A 23,422-nucleotide genomic window follows, 5' to 3' on the forward strand; every position below is an offset into this window, starting at 1 on the left:
GGAAGGGATTGCCTGCATCCAATGTGTGGCGATGACATGAAAGAGTTGTTTCTGAGCACACTTACAGTGTCATCATGCACACTGGACACTGTAACTGTTCCTCTCTGATTTATGTGACCCCTGCCAAGTGGCCTATGAGGCCTTAATGTGCTGAAATGCCTAACTTTGACCTGGTAAAGACACCAAGCCAGATAAAATAGATCAGGGGTGGTGAGGTGGATCCCTGATTAAACGCTGGAAGCTTATAATGAAACTGCTGCTGAAGGCACAGCAAAACTTGCAGCATCTTATGTCCTGGCTCCTCAAACGCAAGAGGCCCATTTTTTCAGGCACAGGTTTGAGGCTGATGAATTTGACGAGAAGTGTGAAGTTGAAACAAATTGAAGACTGGCATGAGGAGCCAAGTCCATCATCTGTGCCCCATCTGAACTATATTACACAACAATAATAATATACGAGCAAAATACTGCGGATGCTGGAAATCTGAAATTAAAATGGAATAGGCTGTAAAACAGCAGGTCTGGCAGCATCTGTAGAGAGAGAAATGTAGTTAATGTTTCGAGCCTATATGACTTCTTCGGAGCTAACGGGAGGGAGAAAGGTGATGGATTTTATACTGATAAGAGTAGGTGCTATCGTACCTTTATGCCACTTTCAGCATCTTCTCTGGTCCTTAACACTGCCATTAACACCTCCTTTCTCTTGTACCCTGAACATCCTTGTGCAGTCCCTCCTTGCTCGCACCTATCATTGACCTTCTACTTTCCTCCACCTGCTCCAACCCCTCTTAAACGGTATAAAATCTAACACATTTCTCCCGTTCTTTAGCTCTGAAGAAGAGTCATATGGACTTGAAACATTGGGGCGAATTCTCCATTTAAGAGACTATGTGCTGACTCTGGGACTGAATCACGAGCGTTCTTCGTTGACAAAAGCGGTGCCAGTCCCGGAGCAATTCAGGACCCGTTAATGGGCTAACTCCGGCGCCACGTAGAACTTTTGCAATTCCAGTGCATGCCGACCCTCATTCCAGCAAAGATAATAGCACTGGGTGTGCCGGAGCAAGCCCATTCCATTGATGGGTTGGCTGGGGCCAGAGGGTAGCTAGGGGATTGGCTTGTGGGGGCACCTATACGACTCGGGTCACTAAGGTCCCAATGGGCAGTCAGCTGCTTGCACAGCCGCATGGCTTCCTTGCCGGCTGCAGCAATTGTGGTCCGTACCCAGCCACCTCGACCCCACACCCACCTCTTAGCTGCCCTCCACTACTCCCCCCAGCCCTGGCAGATGCCCCCCAGCCAGCGGCACAACTGTCAGCACACTATAGCGATGTTGGACACTGCTTGTACCTCCTCCCGCATTTTCAGTAGCCACGGTGATTGTTTCCCGATTTGAAATCCCACAAGTGAATCTTGCCGTCAGTAATTCCTCCTGGTGGAGGCAGAGCATCGCAAAGGCCCAGAAAATGCAGGGTCGGGCCTGTAACTGATATGCCAGTGGCCTTTACTGCACAACTTGCATGCCCACACCGGAGTGTGGTGTAGAACGCATTCATGGAGCAATAGAGGGACCGGAGCATGGCATTCCGTTTGCTGCCTGGCATCAACCTCGATTTTCGGCCGCCGCCAAATTTTCCACCCGATCGTATTTCGCAATTCCAGCATTGCTGGACGGAGAATCCCACCCATTAACTCTTTCTCTCTAGGTGGCGCAGTGGTTAGCACTGCTGTCTCACGGCGCCCAGGTCCCAGGTTCGATCCCGGCTCTGGGTCACTGTCCGTGTGGAGTTTGCACATTCTCCCCGTGTCTGCGTGGGTTTCACCCCCACAACCCAAAGATGTGCAGGGTAGGTGGATTGGCCACGCTAAATTGCCCCTTCATTGGGAAAACTGAATTGGGCACTCTAAATTTAAAAGAAACAACTGTTTCTCTCTCCACAGATGCTGCCAGACCTGTTTACTACATAACACCTGGATAGAAACCTGTCTTGGGTGCAAAACAGGAAGTGTAGGATTAGCTGCCCATTAAACAAAGAGCCTGATATTTACTTTCATTGACTGCAATGGAACTGAATGTCAGACATTCAGGCAGCCAATCTGATATCATCAATTTAGCGTCATTACCGTGACATATTCCAGCACCTTATTCTTTATTGAGGTCATCGTTAGTGGCAAATATCCCCGGTAGTTTGGTGACTCACACACAGCTCCTACAATCCTGTTAAATGGAACTTCGCAAGTTGCTGCAGTTGATGGTTCACACCAGAGAGTAAAGAGATTTCTTACTCGCTGGTGTGGAAATGGAGGCATTTTACATTCTAGCTCAAGCTTCTCAAGCAGAAAACAGCAAGCAGAAATAGAAAGCTGTCCTTGTGCTCACCCTCGTGGGAAAGACCTTTGAGGTGAGGTTGTCACACTGCTAAAGAGCAATGGCAGTACAGCGTTCCCAGTGTAACAGTAACACCTCTTTACCTGATCAACTGTACTCTGTGTGTGATGGGAGCTGACTTTGAGAATTTAGTTGCCGATGACAGCCTGTTCTGTCCGTAGGCCCTGATCGTCTTCTGTCCCTCACATCATGTTTCATTCCCAACAAGTGAAGATGTGCATTTAAACATTCAATCTTCCCCTCAAATCATCTGTCGCCCAAAAACTTGGGTAGGTGGACTTTGCCTCCAGCCTCGCCTTGTTGAATAGCAGGGAATCCCTGTGCTGTTGGCCTCCCAGAATCTTCCCATTACTTGTGATTTACCAATTTTGCATTATTGTTTTAAATGCATATGATTGATTGGCTTGAAAAGTAAAGAGAGAAACACGTTACCGCTGTCCTTTAAGTTCTGTCAAGTGGTACAAATTAAAACACTAACAAATTAATAAATTGTTAATTACTAACATTGATCACAGCTACAATGATAGGAGCCATTTCAGTATCAATAAACCCCAACATATATCCTGAATAGCATCAATAAACACCAATATATTGAATAATGTCAATAAACCTCAATATTATATCCTGGATAACCCACAGTGCTGTAACACGCTGTGAATGGATTGAGATATCTTTATGCCCAATCCTCTCATTAGTATTTTAACAGAAGCATTAGATTATTTAATTTAAATGAGCCAGCTTTGCTGTTAAAATAGCAGACAAAGTACTCTGCTACGAATGCAGCAAAGTCATGTGAGCACAGTGCAATTTCCAGGCTGGGATTGACAAAGAATTATCAATGCGGAGTAAAGTCTCCAGCTGACAGCCAAACCCAGGAAACTCCTCTCTCTCTCTGTGTGATCGGATATTATACTTGGGTAGCTTTGTGGCTGGCATGATAAGTAACTGACACAAAGGTAGGCTAGCTGGAAGATTCCAAAGGAAAGGGTTGGGCCAGTATGAACTGTAAAATCCAATATTCTTCTTCTTTAGGAAAGTGGGAACATAGGAGTTAGGAGCAGAGTCTGCCATTCAGCCTTCCGGGCCACTCACCCATTCAAAGAACAAACAAAGAACAAGGAAAAGTACAGCACAGGAACAGGCCCTTCGGCCCTCCAAGCCCGCACCGACCATGCTGCCCGTCTAAACTAAAATCTTCTGCACTTCCAGGGTCCGTATCCCTCTCTTCCCATCCTATTCATGTATTTGTCAAGATGCCCCTTAAACATCACTATCGTCCCTGCTTCCACCACTTCCTCCGGCAGCGAGTTCCAGGCACCCACTACCCTCTGTGTAAAAAACTTGCCTCGTACATCTCCTCTAAACCTTGCCCCTCGCACCTTAAACCTATGCCCCCTAGTAATTCACCCCTCTACCCTGGGAAAAAGCCTCTGACTATCCACTCTGTCTGTGCACCTCATAATTTTGTAGACCTCTATCAGGTCGCCCCTCAACCTCCGTCGTTCCAGTGAGAACAAACCAAGTTTATTCAATTCTCCTCGTAGCTAATGCCCTCCATACCAGGCAACATCCTGGTAAATCTCTTCTGCACCCTCTGTAAAGCCTCCACATCCTTCTGGTAGTGTGGCGACCAGAATTGTACATTTAACAAGATCACGCTTATGCCTCAACTTTACTTTTCTGTCTGCCCCCCCATGACCCTTGCCTTTTCTGCCGACCAAAAATCTGTCTATTTCTGCCTTGAATACATTTTTTTTTTTTTTGGAATACATTTTAGAGTACCCAATTCATTTTTTCTAATTAAGGGGAAATTTAACGTGGTCAATCCACCTACTCAGCACATCTTTGGGTTGTGGGGGCGAAACCCACGCAAACAGGAGGAGAATATGCAAACTCCACACGGACAGTGACCCAGAGCTGGGATCGAACCTGGGACCTCGGCGCCGTGAGGCAGCGGTGCTAACTACTGTGCCGGCGTGCTGCCTTGCCTTCAATAAATTCGATGATCCAGCCTCCGCTGCTTTTTGGGGAACAGAACTCCACATACTAATGAATATTTGAGAGAAATAATTTCTACTCATCTCTATCTTAAACAGTAGAACCTTCATTATTGTGTTGTCAAGTTCTAGTCTTTCCCATAAGTTGAAACTTCCTCCCATATCCACCCTGTCAAGTCCCCTCAGGATCTTATGGGCACAATTTAACGGAGGGTATCATTTCAGGTGGGTTTGGCTGGCTGGGCTCTGTCGGCGAGTTCCCCACCACTATCTAACCACACTTAAACTTTTCCGGGCCCTGGGGTGTTTCTCTCTGGGCTATCCCACACACAGGGCGTGATTTAACTAAATGGGAACAAAGTCCTATAGCAAGTGTGTTTAGCCAAGTGTTTCCCTGCGCTCGCAGTGCCGAGAAACACAACGCTATCGAACGTCAGTCGGGTTAGATAGGGGGTGTCAGCGGAGAAGGCCTTGGCCGCGGCCGCACGTAGCCCCATTTTCTGCACTGAGGAGTCCGCTCGCCGGAACTCCTTAGATTGGCCCAATCTCTGGAGCCCACCCCCCCCCCCGATGTGACTTCTGACCCCCACCAGCCCCAAATTACTTTAAGGGGGTTCCAGGGCCACCCCGCACCCTCCCTAACACCTGAGCTGGGCACTTCCCGTCCGATCGCTGCCGCGTGAAAGATGCCAGCTTGGCACCTTGGCATTGCCAACCTGACACCCTGGCAGTGCCCCTGACAGCTGGCAGTGTCACCTAGAGACCCTGGCAGTGCCAGGCTGACACCCAGGTAGCGCTGCCAGGGTGGCAGGCTGGCAGTGTCAGGGTTGATTTGGCAGGGTCAAAGTATATTCCTTCAAAACAGAAAGGTAGGGCAAACACATCCAGAGTTCCTCAGACGACAAAAGAGATAGAACTTAATTTAAAGAAGAAAAAGTGTACTTACGATGAGATACCAGATAGAAGATACAATTGAGAATCACGTTGAATACAGGAAGTTCAGAGAGGAGGCAAAAAGGAGAGATACCAGGATGTTCCCTGGGCTGGAGAGTTTTAGTTATGAAGAGAGATTGAATAGACGGGTTGTTTTCCTTGAAGTAGAGGAGCCTGGTTGGGGGGGGGGGGGGGGGGGGGGGGGAATGGACATGATTAAAATGTATAAAATTATGAGGGGCATTGATAGAATCGACAGGAAGAAATTTTCCCCTTGGTGGGGTCAATGACCAGGGGCCGGTTTAGAGGGGAAGTGAGGAAAAACCATTTTACCCAGAGGTTGGTGGGAGTTTGGAACTCGCTGCCTGAAAGGGCGGTGGAGGCAGAGACCCTCATAACATTTAAGAAGTATTTAGATGTGCACTTTCAATCCCAAGGCACGCAAGGCTATGGGCCAAGTGCTGGAAAATGGGATTAGAATGGTTTGGTGGTTGTTTCTCACCAACGCAGACACGATGGGCTGAAGAATCTTTCCTATGCTGCAGACCTCTGTGACTCTCGGAGAAGCAAAGGGGGAGTACGAAAAGAAACTGGCAGCCACCATAATAACAAGGTGGTAAAGAAGGAGAGGGGCTTTTCACAGTAACTTCATTGAAGCCTACTCGTGACAATAAGCGATTTTCATTTCATTTCATTTCAATTAGGGACCTAAAAGGTGATTTAAGCATGAATACTTTACCAGATCATGGCAAAAGATGAGGTAATTCAGGCACTGGAAAGTTTTAAAATCGATGAGGGAAAGGTATTAGAGAGGCTTCCTGCACTTAAAGTCGATAAGGCACTGGGACTGGATACTGAGTATTCAAGGATACTGAGGAAAGTGAGAATGGAAATTGTGGAGGCGCTGGCCATAATTTTTTAGTCTTCTTTGGACTCAGGGGTGGTGCCAGAGGTCTGGAGAATTGCAAACGTGACACCCCTGTTCAAATTCGGGTGTAAAAATAAGCCCGGCAACTACAAACCAGTCAGTTTGACTTCAGTGATGGAGAGACTTCTAGCAATAATAATTCGGGACAAAATTAATATTCGCATGGACAAATGGGAGTTAATTAAGGAAAGCCAGCATGGATTTCTTAAGGGACAATCATGTTTAATTAAAGTGCAGGAGTTTTTTGGAAGAGGTAACTGAGAGGAATGATGAGAGGAATGTTGTTGATGTGGTATATATGGACTTCCAAAAGGCATTTAATATAGTGCCGAGACAGAAGAGACAATAGCAGCATGGGTATGAAATTGGCTGAGTGACAGGAACAGAGAGGTCCCCTTTTAGGAGGTCCCCTTTTAGGTCCCCATTTGACCTCTCCTCCTTTACGACTTTGTTATTATGTTGGCTGCCAGTTTATTTCCATACATCCCCCTTGCTCCTCCCAGAGTCACAGAGGCCTGCAGCACAGTAGTGTTTAATGGATGTTTTTTGGGCTGGAGGTAGGTTTGTAGTGGAGTTTCCCAGGGCTCAGCATTGGGACCTTTGCTGTTCTTGATATATACTAATAACTAAGAACTTGGTGTACAGGGCACAATTTAAAATTTGCCGATGATATGAAACTTGGAGGTAACTGTGAGGAGGATAGTGTGGATCATCAAAAGGGCATAGACAAGCTGGTGGAATGGGTAGTGATTCATTTTGGTAGGAAGGTCACAATGAGACAATATAAATTAAGGGGTACAACTCGAAAGGAGGTGCAGGAGCAGGGAGACCTTTGCCTGGAATCAAGACGCTAGGGGAAGAGATCTTACCGACCGAGAGCGACTAGTCAACCAGAGCTGGTGGCTCCAGTGCTCAGCAGCACCACAAAGCAGGTGGTGGTGGCTGCTGAAGGAAAATCATTTACCGGAAATTCAGGACCACAGAGCAACCAGGCCACAGATAGGAAATGGGGCGGGGTGTGACTAGTCAGTGGTGTGAGGGGGGGGGGGGGGGGGGGGGGACCGCAGCAAGGGCAGTCGGTGGCTTTCAGTGGGCTCCCCATCTTGATGTGCAGTCCCTTGGTCAGGCACAGTAGTTTTGGTCGGAACCCCCCTCCCACACCCACTGCCAACTCCCACAGAGGTGACACATTGGCCACACAGTTCTAGCTGTTGTGCACACGACAGGGAGGCAGGCCTGCCTGATTCTGGGTGTGTAAGCAGCAGTGGGATGAGGCCCTTGCGTCTTGATTAATTAGCCACTTAAGGACGTCAGTAGTAGGCGGGCAGGATGGTTGAGTCTGGGCCTTTCCCCTCAGAATTAAAAAAAATAAATTTAGAGTACCCAATTCTTTTTGTTTTCCAATTAAGGGGCAATTTAGTGTGGCCAATCCACCTAACCTGCACATCTTTGGGTTGTGGGGGTGAAACCCACGCAGACACGGGGAGAATGTGCAAACTCCACACGGACAGTGACACGGGGCCGGGATTCGAACCCGGGTCCTCGGCGCCGTGAGGCAGCAGTGCTAACCCACTGTGCCGCCCTCCATTCAGAATGTAATTCTGTTGGAGGTGGAGAGGCAGTGATGTTGAGCATGTTTAGCCGGGTGTTTCCAACGCTTGCAGCTGTGCTGTAAAACACGATTACTCAATGAGAGATTATCAGTTTAAAATTGCACCCACGGCGGCATTGTGGCGCAGTGGTTAGCACTGCTGCCTCACGGCGCCGAGGTCCCAGGTTCGATCCCGGCTCTGGGTCACTGTCCGTGTGGAGTTTGCACATTCTCCCCGGGTCTGCGTGGGTTTCACCCCCACAACCCAAAGATGTGCAGGGCAGGTGGATTGGCCACGCTAAAGTTGCCCCTTAATTGGAAAAAAAAATGAGTATTCTAAAAAAAAATTAAAATAGAATAAAGTTGCAACTAAGAGTGAGAAGAATTTGGCAAAATATAATAATTTCACAGAGGATTGTTGGAGTATGGAATTTCTTTACCACAGGGAGTAGTTGAGGCAGAGATCATAGCATTTCTAAGGCAATATTGGATAATATTTGGAGAATGATTCAGGCCAAGGAAGAAAGAGTCGGCAGTAGGATAGGTGCTCTAGTGAAGAGCTGGCACACAGATGAAGGACCAAACGGCCTCCTTCGAATGTCTACAATTAAGTATCTCTGATAAAATAATGGACAGGTAAATTTCATACTGATGTGTGGAACGTGCTATGTGATCCCAAGGCCATAAGGCAATGCCAAACAAAGTTTTTTCTCAGGTCTACTCAGCTGGTTTGATTAGAGATAACTTTAACTTAATCAATTTCTCGAGGCCTAAGTTTTTTAAAATAAATTTAGAGTACCCAATTCTTTTCTTTTCCAATTAAGGGGCAACATAACGTTGCCAATCCAGTGACCCGGGGCTGGGATCGAACTTGGGTCCACAGCGCCGTGAGGCAGCAGTGCTAACCACTATGCCACCATGCCGCCCGGGGTCAAATTTGAATGATAAATCGGTCTCATTCATCATTTCATTAGTGATAAATCATTCATGTGTGCTATCTCCAGGAAGTGATTGAAGTTTTCATCTGACACATGATACCCATAAACTCATCCCTCACATCTTTAAGAATCTTTGTCCCCACTTTAATTGAGGCTCTCTTGCTTTACTTTTTAAAAATTTAGATTACCCAATTATTTTTTCCAATTAAGGGGCAATTTAGCGTGGCCAATCCACCTACTGTGCACACGGGGAGAGTGTGCAAACTCCACACGGACAGTGACCCAGAGCCGGGATCGAACCTGGGACCTCAGCGCCGTGAGGCGGTTGTGCTAATCACTAGGCTACCGTGCTGCCCCTCTTGCTTTATTCTGCAGTCCCTTCCCTACATTTACATTGATGTGTCTGAGGGACGCCTTGTAAGCACATGAGGGGGAAAGCAGTACAACAATATGTAGATAGGGTGAGATGATGTAAGGTGGGAAGAGGTTCGTGCGGAATGTAAATGCTGGAAAGAGACCCGAGGGCCAAATGGCTTGTTTCTATGTTGTAGATGCTGTGTCATGCTCTGAAGATATCCATTAGAATCTGTGCAAGAGGGTGGCTGCCATACCAACTTACAATAAACAATAACACTAAAGTGCTCAAAGGAAATGAAAGCATCCACACTCTTAAAATGCTGCTATTATTCTTCTCCTGGGCTTGCTTGTAGCAGTGTCCAGGAGATTAAACTTTAATTTCTGGAGATTGCTGCAGGGTTGGCAAGCCTAGGAGCCCACACCAAGGCCCCAGCCTTAGTAAAGGCCAGGCTGCACTATCGTAGACAGCAACTCAATAAAGTTGAACTGTCAAATACTGCTGCTGCCACAGGTATTTTGGCCTTGAAACCATTTCAAGGGGTATCTGATGGCAATTCTTCAATCCTTTTCTTGCTCCCCAAAGTAATCACAGAGCCCAGAAGGAGTCCTCATTGTTCCATTTTGGTCAGAAGGGTTAATGGAAATGAAACAGAGTCCCTTGTCAAGAGCCTTTAGCGGGGTGTTTCCCAACGCTTGCAGCGCCAACAAAGACTCTGCGATCTAACCTACCCAGACTCTGCTATCTAACAGGACTTTGTTTCACTTCGGAGGCCTCAGTCCCATTTTTAAATGGCTCCCCGATCTCGAGACCCCCCAAAAGTGACCCCCAATGTCCTAACTCACGTTTCAGGGGGTCATCGAGCCCCCCACACCTACCTAATAAGGGCAGGACGCACCTCTGGGCCCGGTCCCTGCTCTGTCAGGGTGCTAGTCTGGCAGTGCCAGGGTGCCCAGGTAACATCGGGGTACCAGGGTACCACCCCGCCCAGAGTCCAGCCACCCAGAGCCACCAATTCCCTGGGAAACCCCCCCTAAGTGCCGGTACATCTGGTCACCTGGTGGAGACCAGTCAAACTGGTGCTCGCTCGGGGTCTCCGAGGTGTTGGGGTGGGTAACTCTGGTGAGTGCATATCAAGAAGCCGCTTACTGATGCACTTCATTCATTATGCAGATCACCCATATGGCAATGTCTCGCGAGATCCCGTTAGATCTAACGAGGTGTGGCAAGCTGTGTAAATCCTGAGAGTGGCCTCTTGTGAACTTTACCGGCTGCGTCACGCCTCAGTTCGGGCGTGATGTGGCCTCTAGATTTCGCCCTTGATCTCTTCAATCTCTTGATTAACTCTATTGATAAGACTGGGTCATGTTATCTCTAACGACGAGGGAAATCCTCTCACCCAAGCCAGGACTCTCCAGCCGGTCATTCTTGTGGGATTTCAGGTTCCATCAACGGCACACCCTCGCCCATGGGTTTCACGGCAGAAAGGGGTGCGTTAAACGGGAAGCTCCTTTGACAACAGCGGTACCGGATGATCCCACTGCCAATGGCAGGCCCCATATGGTGGGTTGCATGGTAAACCCCGCCCCTGGTCTCCTCAGTGGAGGAGTGGTCATGTACCATCTTTCCCCACTCAAAGGTTTCCTCAAAAATGATCGCTTTCATCTCACCTATGATTACCTCCCCTTATTCATCTCTCAGTTATTGTTTGGTGTCTGAACTCTGACCCCTTCCCTGTCCACCCTCATCCCCTTCACCTCATCTATGAAGAACAGTGGGATGTTTTGTTAGGTTAAAGGTGTTATTAATATATGTTGTTGATGAATTCTGTCAGTGTGATAGGCGTCCATCCATTTTAACATCCTCTTGCTGTGTGGAAACCTGCCACCATTTGAACAAAAATGGCACTATTTGGTCCACATCTCATCATATTGCTCCACACCTCTTGAGATCCTTTTTTATTCTCAGTGTATTTCCAGACTACCTCACTCACTTTGTAATCTCCTGAAGTCACATTTGACCTAATTTTAACTCACCCAAACCCTATTCACTTACACTGTTAGAAACAGGCCCATGGCTTCTGAAATCCTATCCAGTGCAACCAACCTATGTGTAATGATTGTGCTTTTTGGCCTGTTTGTGCATTGTCCATTGATCTCCTGGCCCTTGCTGTAATGATGGACCCTAACCTGACAAACTTGTCACTTCACACCATGGCCAAAATGGGCCCTCTGAGGATAGACATCATTAATGAAGCCACCTGCTGTCAAATAGCATCAGTGTTTAAGTGCTAACAGCCAAGTTTACACCCACAGAGCCTTATGCCAGTATTAGAGAGAGAAGAAAGCTTTGCAAGAGTAATGAGGGCGAGACAAAAAGGAAAATTGGCTGAGAATAACACATTTAGTTGCAATTTGTCACTTACAGTCACACCATGAGAAGCATTTACTGAATAAACCTGCCAAAAACTTTGAAAGATATTCAGTCTTGATCATTTGAGTGGTCTTTCTCCTGGCGAACAAGCTGAAGCTTACCATCCTGAGCCAGGCTTAGTTAGTAGCACCTTCATCTTCCGGGTTCCTTGTTCAACACTGGAATACGTAAACTGGTCTGACACCCTGGGCAAGATTCTCCAATCCCGCGGAACAGTGTCCACGTCGTCGTAAATGCCATCGCGTTTTACGACTGCGTGAATGGGCCGCTCCCACGACTAATTCTGGCCCCGACAGGTGGCCAGCACGGCGCTGGAGGGGTTTGCGCCACTCCAGCTACAGATCCCGGTGCGAACTATGCGCCGAGGGATCCACGCCTGCGCCAACGAGAACATGCGCAGTGGCGCCGGCGCCAACGTGCGTGGCCTCCTTCAACGCGCCGGCCCCGCGCAACATGGCGCAGGACGACAGGGGCCGGCACGTAGGAAAGGAGGCCCCCAGCCACAGAGGCCGGCCCACCGATTAGTGGTCCCCGATTGCGGGCCAGGCCACATCAGAGGCCCCCCCCCCCCTCGGGGTCAGACCGCCCTTCCCCCCCAAAGGCCGCCACCCGACCTTTACACGGCAAGGTCCCGCCGGCCCAGAGCAGGTTAGAACTGCGCCGACGGGACTCGGCTCTTTTCTTACGGCCGCTCATCCCATCCGGTCCGGAGAATCGGCGGGCCAGCCGTGTAGAGCGGCCCGCGACCAGCACCCTCTGCGGAGAATTGCGTGCCGGCATCGGGGCAGCGTGGCCCGTTCGTGGGGATTCTCCGGCCCGGCCCAGGGCTGGGAGAATCCCGTCCCCTGTTCCAGGCTGCGTTTGTGCTGTAGGTAGATCTGAATAGTTCACCCCAGGTAAAGCGGTTCCTCAGTGGAACCTGCATGTTCATAGATGAACGGGGAAGAATGTAAGGGTGGGGATTGGGGGAAAGTGATCCGAGAGAGAGATGAAACTCTCACCTCAAGGGGTAGGAAGGAGGGAATAGATGTGACTGTGTGGCACCATGGAGATCAGCAGACTGCCCTTTGAACATCTGGGATTATAAATATCCCCTTCGTAAAATAATCCTTCAAGGCCCATATGTTTTCTCATAAATCTGACCCCCACATCCCCTCTGTGCTTCGTGAGAGCCTGGTGAAATGTGGGAGGTGGGCCACAGTGTCAGAATATCTTGTTTGCACTGTTGATTGTTGGAAACATCCTCCTCATTACAGCCCTATTTTAAATGCATTTTACGAAACAAATCTCAAGAACGAAATCATAAATGGGCTTCATTCGTCAACATCCCTTTAACATACTTGTTCTTTGTCTGTAGCCTGGAAATTGCTGTGATCAATGCAGTCAAGACAAATTTCTTTGCTGTGTATCGAATCTAGGTGTTAATCCATTTTGAAATCTAGACTGACACATCCATTAAATGGCAGATAGAGAAGCTTTGATACCATTGTGTTAAAGGCCTGGTACTGTAACTCACATGATGACTATTTGCAGTCCCCTATTTCTCCAGTTTAAAAACCATAACTGTATAAAAAGTATAACTGACTAAGAGGAGGTTTCTGAGCCTGACAGGCTATTGGGGCTGAAGTAACATTGCCTTAACCTTGGCTGTTCAAATGTGCATTCCCTTACTCTGTTGAGACCAGATCCTTAACGAATACAGTCTCAACTCCCATTGACCTCCAAAGAAAACTGTTCCAAAAAATTAATCCAGCGACGGCATGTCTTCAGGCAATGTCAAAACAGGGAATTATTCTGAATTTATGGGACTTGGGGTTTGAACCATGCCAGACTGCTGAAATGAAGGCCTCCTCTCTGCTGTTAAAACCCAAATTAGAAAAAGTTCAAATTTAGAATCAACCTGAATATTTTTTAAACTTTTAATTTGTAAATAAACGTCACCAGCCTGATACGATACTGGTAACAGACTCATTAGAAATCACTCTGCCACTATTTTGACGGAGGGATAATCCAGTGGCCTTCACTAAATCTGGAGATACAGAGGCATTAATGATACCAGCACAATTTCAGCCCTGAAATATATACATAGGGTTCTAACGTATCCAGAATAAACGGGAAATTGAACATCTCGCGCAGAGAATTACTGCACTTGCTCACATGGGATGTGAATCCTGCAGTCCTGGAAGTCCCACTATTCTGAGTTCACCTTTAGCGCCTGTAGCACTGATCATGGTCAGCTTTGGTTCCAGTCCTGAGTTGCAAAACCGGCACTGCAAATGTGAGGAATTTAAACTATCCAAGTGTCGGTTCTTGGTGGCCAGTCTCTGCCCAGTCTGAAGTTAAGCATGAATGAATAAATTTCAGAAATTCGGGAGGAACGGAGAGCAGCAAATTGTCCAGTACCCGGTTAATGTTCTGTGGCCTTTACCTGTACCCAGTGTGAAATCAGACACAGCAAAAGATCAAACAAAAACAACCAATTCCTCTAAAACACTTTACTATGGCTATCCACAGCGCACTGGGCGGAAAGAGAACCACATTTGCTGGAGTCTTAGAGCTGAACCCTTACATACGCGGAGGGAGGTAATCTATTACAACTTTCCATCTCAAAAACTGTACTGTCATTCTGTCACTTTGCTTGTAATTATTCCATTAATGCTGCAAAGAAAAAACATTTCTGGTTGTATTGTGATTAGAAATCCTGTGACGTGTGTTTTCCAGGCTGTCTCACTCCCAATGTGAGTCTCAAATCTGTAGACCAGTGGTTTTCAAACGTAACTCTTTGGGGTCCCCTGGCAAATATAATTACACTTCCGGGAAACCTCAAAATACTGGTGCAAACCTCGGGATCACCATTAAATACTGAGGCATGCCCCAAAACCCATATGGAATGGTCACATAACTTCATTGATCCCCTACAAATATCGACACGCTACCAGGAATCCCCTACTCATATTGACACAAGCCCAGAGATTCCCTACTAATATTAACACATTCCTGGGGATCCCCTATAAATGCTGACATACTCCCAGAAATCCCCAACTCATATTTATGCCCACCTAGGGATCCCTTACAAATACTGGGTACATTTACAGGGATCCTTTGTTAGTATTGACATAAGCTCAGGGATCCCTTGCTAATATTGACACACTTCCAAAAGATGAATGAAATTAATGAAAATGAAAATCGCTTATTGTCACAAGTAGGCTTCAAATGAAGTTACTGTGAAAAGCCCCCAGTCGCCACATTCCGGCGCCTGTTCGGGGAGGCTGTTGGTGTCAGCCATTCAAGGGAACCATTTTATTGTTGGAGGAAAGATTTTTTTTGGTATTTATACATCGTGACAGAAAAGTGCTAGTAAATCAGTAAATACAGAAAAAGATAGAGCTCCACGGACACCCACCCTCTCCGGGAACCCCTGTTTGAAAACCTATGGTCTACAAAGTCAGCTGTCACGTAAAGCAAACACTTGTTAAGATAATGTTTCATATCCAGGCCTATGGAAATGCTCAGGTGTAAAGAAGCAGAGCATGAGTACATGTGGTATAACACTGGCCATGGTATGTTCTACAGGGGAGCTGCATGCCATTTATATTGATGACTGCACTGTTTGTAGGGGAAATGCATGATTTTATGTGGTTATTGAAATGAAAGGCACAATGAATTTAGTTTTTTTCCTCTCAGCTGCTCAGTTTGTCCTTATCTCTGATTTAAACTCCGAAGAAGGCAACAATAAGAAAGGGCTATTCTACTGCTATTCAGCTCCTCCTTTGCCTTAGCACCACCTCTCCTCTTCCCTGCTGAATGTGCAGTCTGTCCACCTCCTTTTTGAATGCTTCAGTCTCCTCTGTTGTCCTGGGCCAAGAATGTACAATGTTAATGCTACATATGGACAAGAATTGGCAGTGACACTTGCAAGAACTTCTTTTCCTGAAGACATTGATTGTGCAGTTTCTTGGTAATTTGCTATCCCCTTTGTTGTCAACCTTTGCAGATGGGCTGAGGCAATGAATGTTGACAGGCTACCCAATTATATCCAACCCATACACCCAATGTTCTCGCCTTCCTGCAGAGCTGTACCCAAAACACCGCCTCATCAGTTCCTTGTATAGAAATAATCAAATTGCAAATCTTTTGAAACTTGCTGCCTGGTGGCGGAGTGCCTCTGTCCCATCTTGTGTTGCTGCAGAGGTAAAGGCGAGCTTTTATCCCCTCATTCAAGCGAGCTGATTCCTTCCAAAACCTTTCACTGCCACAGCCTGACAAGATGCAATCAATCTTGGGTCCCTGCACCCCAGTGGCCAAGGCTGATATCCGGCGTGTACAAACATTGGGCAAGGTCAGAATTGGGCTTAACTGTGATGCTCCCATCATTGAATGGCTTGCCGATACTCCCACTTGAGGAAAGTCAGTTGGCGCCGGCAGCATCCGTGACCAAGATCAACAAGAAGAGGCCAGTAATAAGGAGGGAATCATTTTCAAACTTCTTTTATTTTGATTTTCTTCCATCCTGTGAGGCCCCTGATCTGGCTGACTGCGTGTGTGTCTGCACGGTCTGTGAACTAGTGCGTAATAGCTATGTGAGTGAAATGTTGCCTATTATTAGACGTGATGCATACAACAACAAAAAAAATAACAATTGAATTTCAGAAAGTTATGACGATGGGAGCTGTAAATGGAACGCTAATTGGACAGGATACTGTCACCATGGGAACTTTTCTCTGCCATATACACACGCCTTAATCCAATGTCAAATACAAGGAATCTCTCCACGTTTGCCAATTCCCACACCCTCCCCTTCAAATGCAAACAACATAGAAAATCACAGTCTTGTTAATGGTGTCTGCAGCTCCTCCAGTCCTTTCACCAGACCAACTATAATTAGATTTGGGTGTTATCTACCGTTAGCTCTGATTGGCTTTGTATACCCAGCTTGCTGAGACGGGAAAAACCTGACAGTACAAGCACACTGCCAAGCTTGGGAGGAGGATAAGAGGAGGTAGGTTGAATTAGGAAATAGAGATAACACAATGCCAAGCTTGGATTTTAAGAGCCTGTCGGTCATAGGGTTGGGAGGGGAGGATGAGGATAGCAGAGAGTTAGTCCCACAGCTTTGGGAGTTGGAGACAGCACGAGAAGTCTTGATTTCAACATTTTGAATTTAAAGAGTTATATGGCACAAATTGGGCAGCACCTTGTGAATGAAACAGAACTGATTTTGCAACAATTAAAAAAGAACATCCCTCTAATCTCAGTGGGGCTTATGCCACTGTTGTCTTGATTTTGGCACAGTGCCTAGAGAAACAATGCCGACAGACTGAAGCAGCCATTCTGCAAGGGAAGTAATAAATGAGAAAACATTCATGTAGAACCTGTCAGCATCCAGAGTTAACAATATGGCAGGAAGGATTAAGTTAAGATACGGAAGTCATAATCTCACTGAATGGTGGAACAAGCTCAAGGGGCGGAATGGCCTCCTCTTATTCCTACATTACCATCTGTGAACATGGAGCAAGGAACATGGAGCTTCATTGGTGCCATTCCATATCAGACTGCCCAGCGGTCAACTTGCTCTGACTCCCTGAGTGGAGCCTGCTGTCCTACTGCTGGTATCAGGCTGGAGATCACAGGTATGAGCCCATGGGTACAGTTGGATGAAGCCTCACCTGGCGGGAGGATGGATCAGAGAATCAGACACAAAAGTCATTGTGTCAATTTTCTGCCACTCTGCATTTTCTGACTGTCAATTTCACCCTGGCGCCCCAGAAGTTGCCTTTGACCGACAAGAGCCCCAAAATGTCTCCAGTAACTACTCAAAACCAGGGGTGACCGGTGTAAGGACCAATCAATAACATAAATCCATATCATGCCTTTAACATAGTAAAATGTGCCAAGGCACTTCACAGGAATGTTATCAAACACAATTTGACACCAAGCCACAAAAAGGAGACGATGAGGCAAAAGCTTGGTCAAAGGGGTAGGGTTTAAGGAGTTGCTTAAAGAGAGATGTGAAGAGCCAAAGTGGGTTAGGGAGGGAATTCCAGAGTGTAAGACTGAGGCACTGGAAGAGAAGCCATCAGTGATGGATCTGCAGGATCAGAATTGGAGGAACATTTGGGATAGAAATCTTTCTAGGCCAGAAGCACAAAATGGTCAGTATTCATTCAGTATTATACTTCCCGTCCCATATTCCATTCCAGTGATCTCAGGTGATGTTGCCACCACCTAAAGGAAATTTCTATCCAGCGAGTTCTTGGGGTGCTGTAGGGCTAATGGGGTTGAGGAAAATCAGCCAACAATTCAATAGTTTGATTCTTGAACATAAATTTGAATATTGGGTGTGGATAGGATCAGGTTCCCCTGTGATAGTGTGACAGAATAGGCTTTGCATTAACAATGTTTTTGTGAAGAATGGCAGTTCAGCTAAGATACCAAAAGACTACTGCTGCCCGCATTACCCTTCTCCCAGGAAAGAGTAGGTGACCTCAGGAGAGGAATGGAGGTAACTAGGCAAGGGTAGAGCTCAATGTTCCCAACTTGCAGCAAGTACACTATTAATCCAGTCAGCAAACTTCTAAAACGCAATCCATAGAATCCCTACAGTGCAGAAGGAGGCCATTCGGCCTATCGAGTCTGCACTGACCCTCCGAAAGAGTACTTTACCTAGGCCCACTCCCCCATCCTATTCCCACAACCCCATGCATTGATCATGACCAATCCACCTAACCTGCTCAAATTCGGAGAGTGGGAGTAAACCAGAGCACCCGGAGGGCAGACACGGGGAGAACATGCAAACTCCACACAGTTACCCAAGGCTGGAATCGAACCCGGGTCCCTGGTGCTGTGAGGCTGCTGTGCCTCAGCCCCCAGTGCACAATTGATTTTTTTAAAATCTCAATTAATTCTGTGCCATCGAAATTTTCAAAAATAATTACAAAATCTTCAAACAGGTGTGAAGCCTACAGATTTAATCCTTGTTTGCTGCAAAGAGCATTTGTTGATTAGTTCAGTGATTAACTGGCAGAGAAATGCAAACAGCTGTTTTTATGATGAATGACTTTAGTTTCAGAGTATGGGGACACATTGCCTGTTCTAGTCATTGAAGTACTCTTGTTGATCAGCACAAGCCAAGTGCATTGAAATCAAGATCTCGTGTTCCTTGTGCTTCACAGATTTAGGTTTTTTGGTAATCAGGGTTGAGATTAATGTCGGAGTGAGACTCTTCAGACATCCAGTGTCATCAGCAAGTCCTCCCATCTAGTCAGGGGTGGGCGGGTTGGACGTTCTGATGGTATTCAGGGAGGTCCAATGGTGATCTCTAGAAGAGCAGATGGTGGTTAGCGGGGCAGCAGATTGTGGGGGGTGCAGTTTACTGGGTAGCTTGTTGTGCTTGGAGGAAACAATCCTGCTCCTCCTACCCCATAAGCAGTGCTGTAAAGGCATTATCATCTCAACCTTTTTCACCTCCTTTCAGCTGCCAAGTTTCCCAAGGCCTGGGAAACCTGTGGTTGAAAATAGAATGACTGTCAAAATGAAGAAGTCTTTTCTTATTTTTTTAAATTTAGAGTACCCAATTTTTTTTTTCAATTAAAGGGAAATTTAGCGTGGCCAATCCTCCTGACCTGCACATCTTTGGGTTATGGGGGTGAAACCCATGCAGGCAGGGGGAGAATGTGCAAACTCCACACAGAAGGCAGTCTCATTAATAATATTTTATATTCATATTTAAGTCCCCGTTCTGCTTCCCATGATGTCCACCCTTTGTCCCATCACTATTAAAACTGCAAGTGGATGGGTTCAGTTCCATTTTTCCATACTTTGTTGGCATACTAACTTGTGACAAGACCCCAGTTTGTTTAGAGAGTTAAGATTCAGCCCTGTGTCTCAGAAGTGTGTCCCCAGTTATATCAGTGAAGACTGAGGGTTGGACCTTCTCAATCCCGTGATGGTGTGCTTGGAGGCAGGGGGGATCCAGGAAAATAGGGATGAGCCGCATTGTGACAATTCCCTGATTTATTCCCACCACCAGGGAACTTTCTTAGGGAGAGACTAGGAATCGGATCGGCTGCCCACTCACCTGAGGTTGACAGGCAAATAGAAGGATGAGGGCACTGGTTAAGATCGTTTTCCAACATCTCAAGCACAGGCTGGAAGGTTTAAAAAGTAGGAATATTCTAAGCTGGTGACTGAACGACTTCCAGAAAAGTGCTCGAGTATAAATCAGTGTTTGCCAAAGATTTGTCTTGTGTTCCTAAGCCTCCACCTTGGGAGATTGATATCCCATTCACGTTACCCTTCATCCTTTAATAAATGGTCATTTGTGATCCCAAAGAAGAAGGCAGAATTCAGCTGGTTTCAAAAGCAAGGGGTGGGGTCGACATTCTGAGAGAAGTTCAAAGTGTGCTCGGTCTTGTTAGGAATGTTTCAAGAATCTATGTTGGCGTGCAGCAATTAGGAAGGAGACGTCTGGGCCTATCAGTCTAACCAAGGGGAGACATTACAGGGTGATCCCAGCACCGCCTGAGGTGTTTAAACCCCTGCCCAAAAATTAGACCAACCAGAGATACATTGCATAGTAACCAATCAGAATCAGCTCTGAATGGTCCAAGATCCACTTCTATTGCTAACAAGACTGGCATTTATTGAACACCCTCTCGTTAATGATGGCGGCAGACAGTGGTTTGACACAACTGAGTGGCTTGCTTGTCCACTGAAGAGTGAAATCATGAGTCAACCACATTGGTAATGGACTGGAGTCACCAAAAGGGAAGATGACCTTCCCAAAAGTTCCCGAATGAAACAGGTGGGGGTTTTTTTTTAACAACAATTTGACATTTTTGCAATCACTTTTATTTATTTCCAGATTTTTAAAAAACTGAATTCAGATTCACAAATTGCCATGGTTGGGATTTTAACTCTCATTCTCTGGCTTCGTCGTCCAGGCTTCTGGTTTACTCATCCACTAGCCATAGCCCCCTTAACCCCTGTACTGCCAACACCACTGTCACCCCCAAATCAAGAACCTCAGCCCGATTCGAGGCCAGAGGTGAAAGTGCAGCTCATTTCTCTCACCAAGTGCTCAGTTTGGTTTAGAATGAGATTTTAACCATTTTGTCGAGAGCTTGCTACCTTGTACTCTCAGGAGAGTGGAACTATTTGGTCAGCTCTCCTAAAGAGCTGGCACAGGGCAAGAAGATCCAAATTGCCTCCTCCTGTGCTGTATTGTTCCATTGGTTCTTCAATTGTAGCGATTCCTGGGTATTGTTGCCCTTTAATTAGTGGTGTTACTGTCGCTCCTTGTTGTTGCGTCCTTGGTATATTTGTTGACACTAATATCTGTAACTTGATTTTACTCTCTTTTGTTCCCTCTCTCTCCCTCCCTTCAGAGTGAAAGAATTGAGAAAGGCCAAGGAACCTGAAGATTTACAGAAGCACCCCATAGCAATGTAACATTGCTTCCTGACTGTTTTCTTTACGTTTATATCAGAGACATTTACAAAAGATCACTATAGATTTTGGGAAGATTAGCAACACTCTCATCGCAACAAGGCTCTAGAAACTTTTTTTCTCTCGACCACATCGGCACTTTTATGGAACTTTTTTTAACGAAAACAAAACAAGGCGCCATAGAACTTGCAATTTATTGTTTTAAGAACTTGAAAATTAACTTGTAGAATGAAATAACCTCTTTACCAGCCTGGTGCGTAGTACTGTAAACTTGTGTCAAGGTTTGCAACACAAAAAGGGTTTATTGTCAGGAATAAGCAAATGTATGTAGAGAAATCAAAGAGTGAAGAAAAGCAGGTGAGTGGACTGAGGGGAACATTAGAATGAAAGGGAAGATGATGCGCAGCTTATGTGGACAAATAGCCTGAGGCAGGGCGTTACAGGTATTCATGTGCCACTTGTTGGGTACGATCAAGGCTGCACTGTGGTGATACGGATTGGTCCAATAAAAGGCATACAGTTTTTTTCCCCTTCTACCCTCCTCCCTGCTTTCACCAAGACCTGCAGTCGAACAACACACCGAAACAATATCCTGGATAGACCAGACTGGATATTGGGAAGAGGAGAGGGAAGGGATATAAAGCCCTTTAGTTTAGTGCAGGTGTTGTGCAAGTTGCCAAAATATGGGGGTAGCTAATGGGCTGTGATATAATTGTTCCATTCAGATAGGTGGGTTTAGTGTCCATTTCTGGATAACCTGGCACATTTCTCTTGCCCCGCCAGGCCTCTCCTCTTCTTCTCCTGAATGGAACACTCAATATCAGAGAGACTGTGGTCCGAATAACCCTTTAAGGACCAACAGTATCCACTTGTGGCCAGAAGTACAGAGTAACACAAGCCTATGAGTTTTTTCGATGCATTTTGTGTTTGGGTGTGCATGTTTGTGTAGTGTGTGTGTGTGTATGACTTTGATATTTACTATCCACAATGTAAAACCAGTCAGTGTTTTATTTGCTCATCAATAGGCACTTTGGTTGAAAACCACAAAGAAAATCAGGTGCCGGAAAGTTTAATGGCCTATGGGATCAGGTTTCCACAGCCTCGCCATTTAAGAGATTCCCACTCCTCAGTGATCAGACAGAATGCTGTACTAAACCAAAGTGCTTGGGGATGTTTGAGTGGTGCTGGATCTTGTTTGATGAAAGTACTTTCAACTTTAAGCCAGTGTCAGTTCAACAGGGCTCGAACTGGAGAAGGAGGTGGACGGGGCCTAGTCACACTGCCACTAGGAGCGCGATGGTTTCCTGGTGTCGGGCCATTTTAGAGGAAACAGGATGGGGCCAGCAGGGCAATGCTCCTCAATGCAGCAGATAGCCAACGAGGGTCATTAAAAGCCTCGAGTGCAATGAAAGGAGGCCAACTGAAATTTCCCGCACCTGCAGGGACCAGCTTAGGTGCCTGGGGTTGAGCACCCAGGGCAGGCTGGAGGGTGGCAGGGCTCCAGGCAGACATGGAGCCCTGCACAACTATATGCAACCCTGTAGAGGGTCACAGCAGAGTCCTCATCTAATCCCAAGAACACACACTTTCCAGGAACGCGATTGGGAGCAGGCAAGCGAGCAAATGTTTCTTTCCTCCACCATCACCCTCATCGCTTTGGCTGAGCTCAGTTAGCACAGACCACTGAAGGACCTTGGGACCTTTTGTGACCTGTGTGACTCAGAACCGCACCAGCATCTAGGTAATCTTTATTTAGGTGTTGTTATAAATCAGCAGCCTGCATAAATGCAGATCCCAAAGCGGAACCTGGACTGAAAGCCTCAAAGACAGGTATACACAGCCAAAGATCACTGCATTTGACCTCCTTGCACACCAACTCTCTGGAACACCCAGTTAACTCCACGCAATGTAAAAAGCAGATTTATAGCATCTCCACCTCAATCAGTTTCTAATTTTGCGATCAATCGAGTTTGGTCGAGTATCCTAAAGTATACATAAAATATACAACATGTGCCGTATTTAACCAGCGGAGTATTCAAAACTCCCTCAGGTGCTACATTGACATGGGTTGTTTAACCAAGATAGTATGAGAAAATCTAAATAATGCAGTGACTGAATGTGTGTAAAGTATTATTGTGGATTTTATTTAAGGTGTTATCAAAGCTGGAGTATTGAGGGAGCTGAGAGATGAACTGCATCAGTTCATCTCAAGATAGATGTCTGAAGCCAGGCAAAGGACCCTGAGGTATGTCCGAGAACAGGTCCTGCCACCATTTTCTTTTTCACCAATATGTTCCTCTTTTTGCTCCTCTTCCTCCCTTGAAGGCAATTACTGGCTACACTTCATATTCCCAAGTGTTTTTCATGTGCTTGGCCAATATTTATTACGAAAGGAACACTGCAAAAAAAAAA

The 23,422-nt window shown here is 46.4% G+C and overlaps 1 protein-coding gene across 6 annotated transcripts in view; it reads left to right on the forward strand.

Annotated features, from left to right (window-relative positions):
• The window catches only part of camta1a (calmodulin binding transcription activator 1a), a 1,261,560-nt gene extending 1,238,138 nt beyond the window's left edge, over positions 1–23,422 (forward strand). For 5 of the 6 annotated variants that reach the window (XM_038821445.1, XM_038821446.1, XM_038821447.1 and 2 more), the window contains 2 exons: positions 14,078–14,146; positions 20,950–23,422. In XM_038821445.1, the coding sequence (XP_038677373.1) occupies positions 14,078–14,146; positions 20,950–20,982 (102 nt within the window). In that variant the 3' untranslated portion in view covers positions 20,983–23,422. The remainder of the gene's footprint in view (positions 1–14,077; positions 14,147–20,949) is intronic. The other variant, XM_038821448.1, reaches the window with a different exon arrangement.

Source organism: Scyliorhinus canicula, chromosome 16 (genome assembly GCF_902713615.1).
Source record: "Scyliorhinus canicula chromosome 16, sScyCan1.1, whole genome shotgun sequence".
NCBI lineage: Eukaryota > Metazoa > Chordata > Chondrichthyes > Carcharhiniformes > Scyliorhinidae > Scyliorhinus > Scyliorhinus canicula.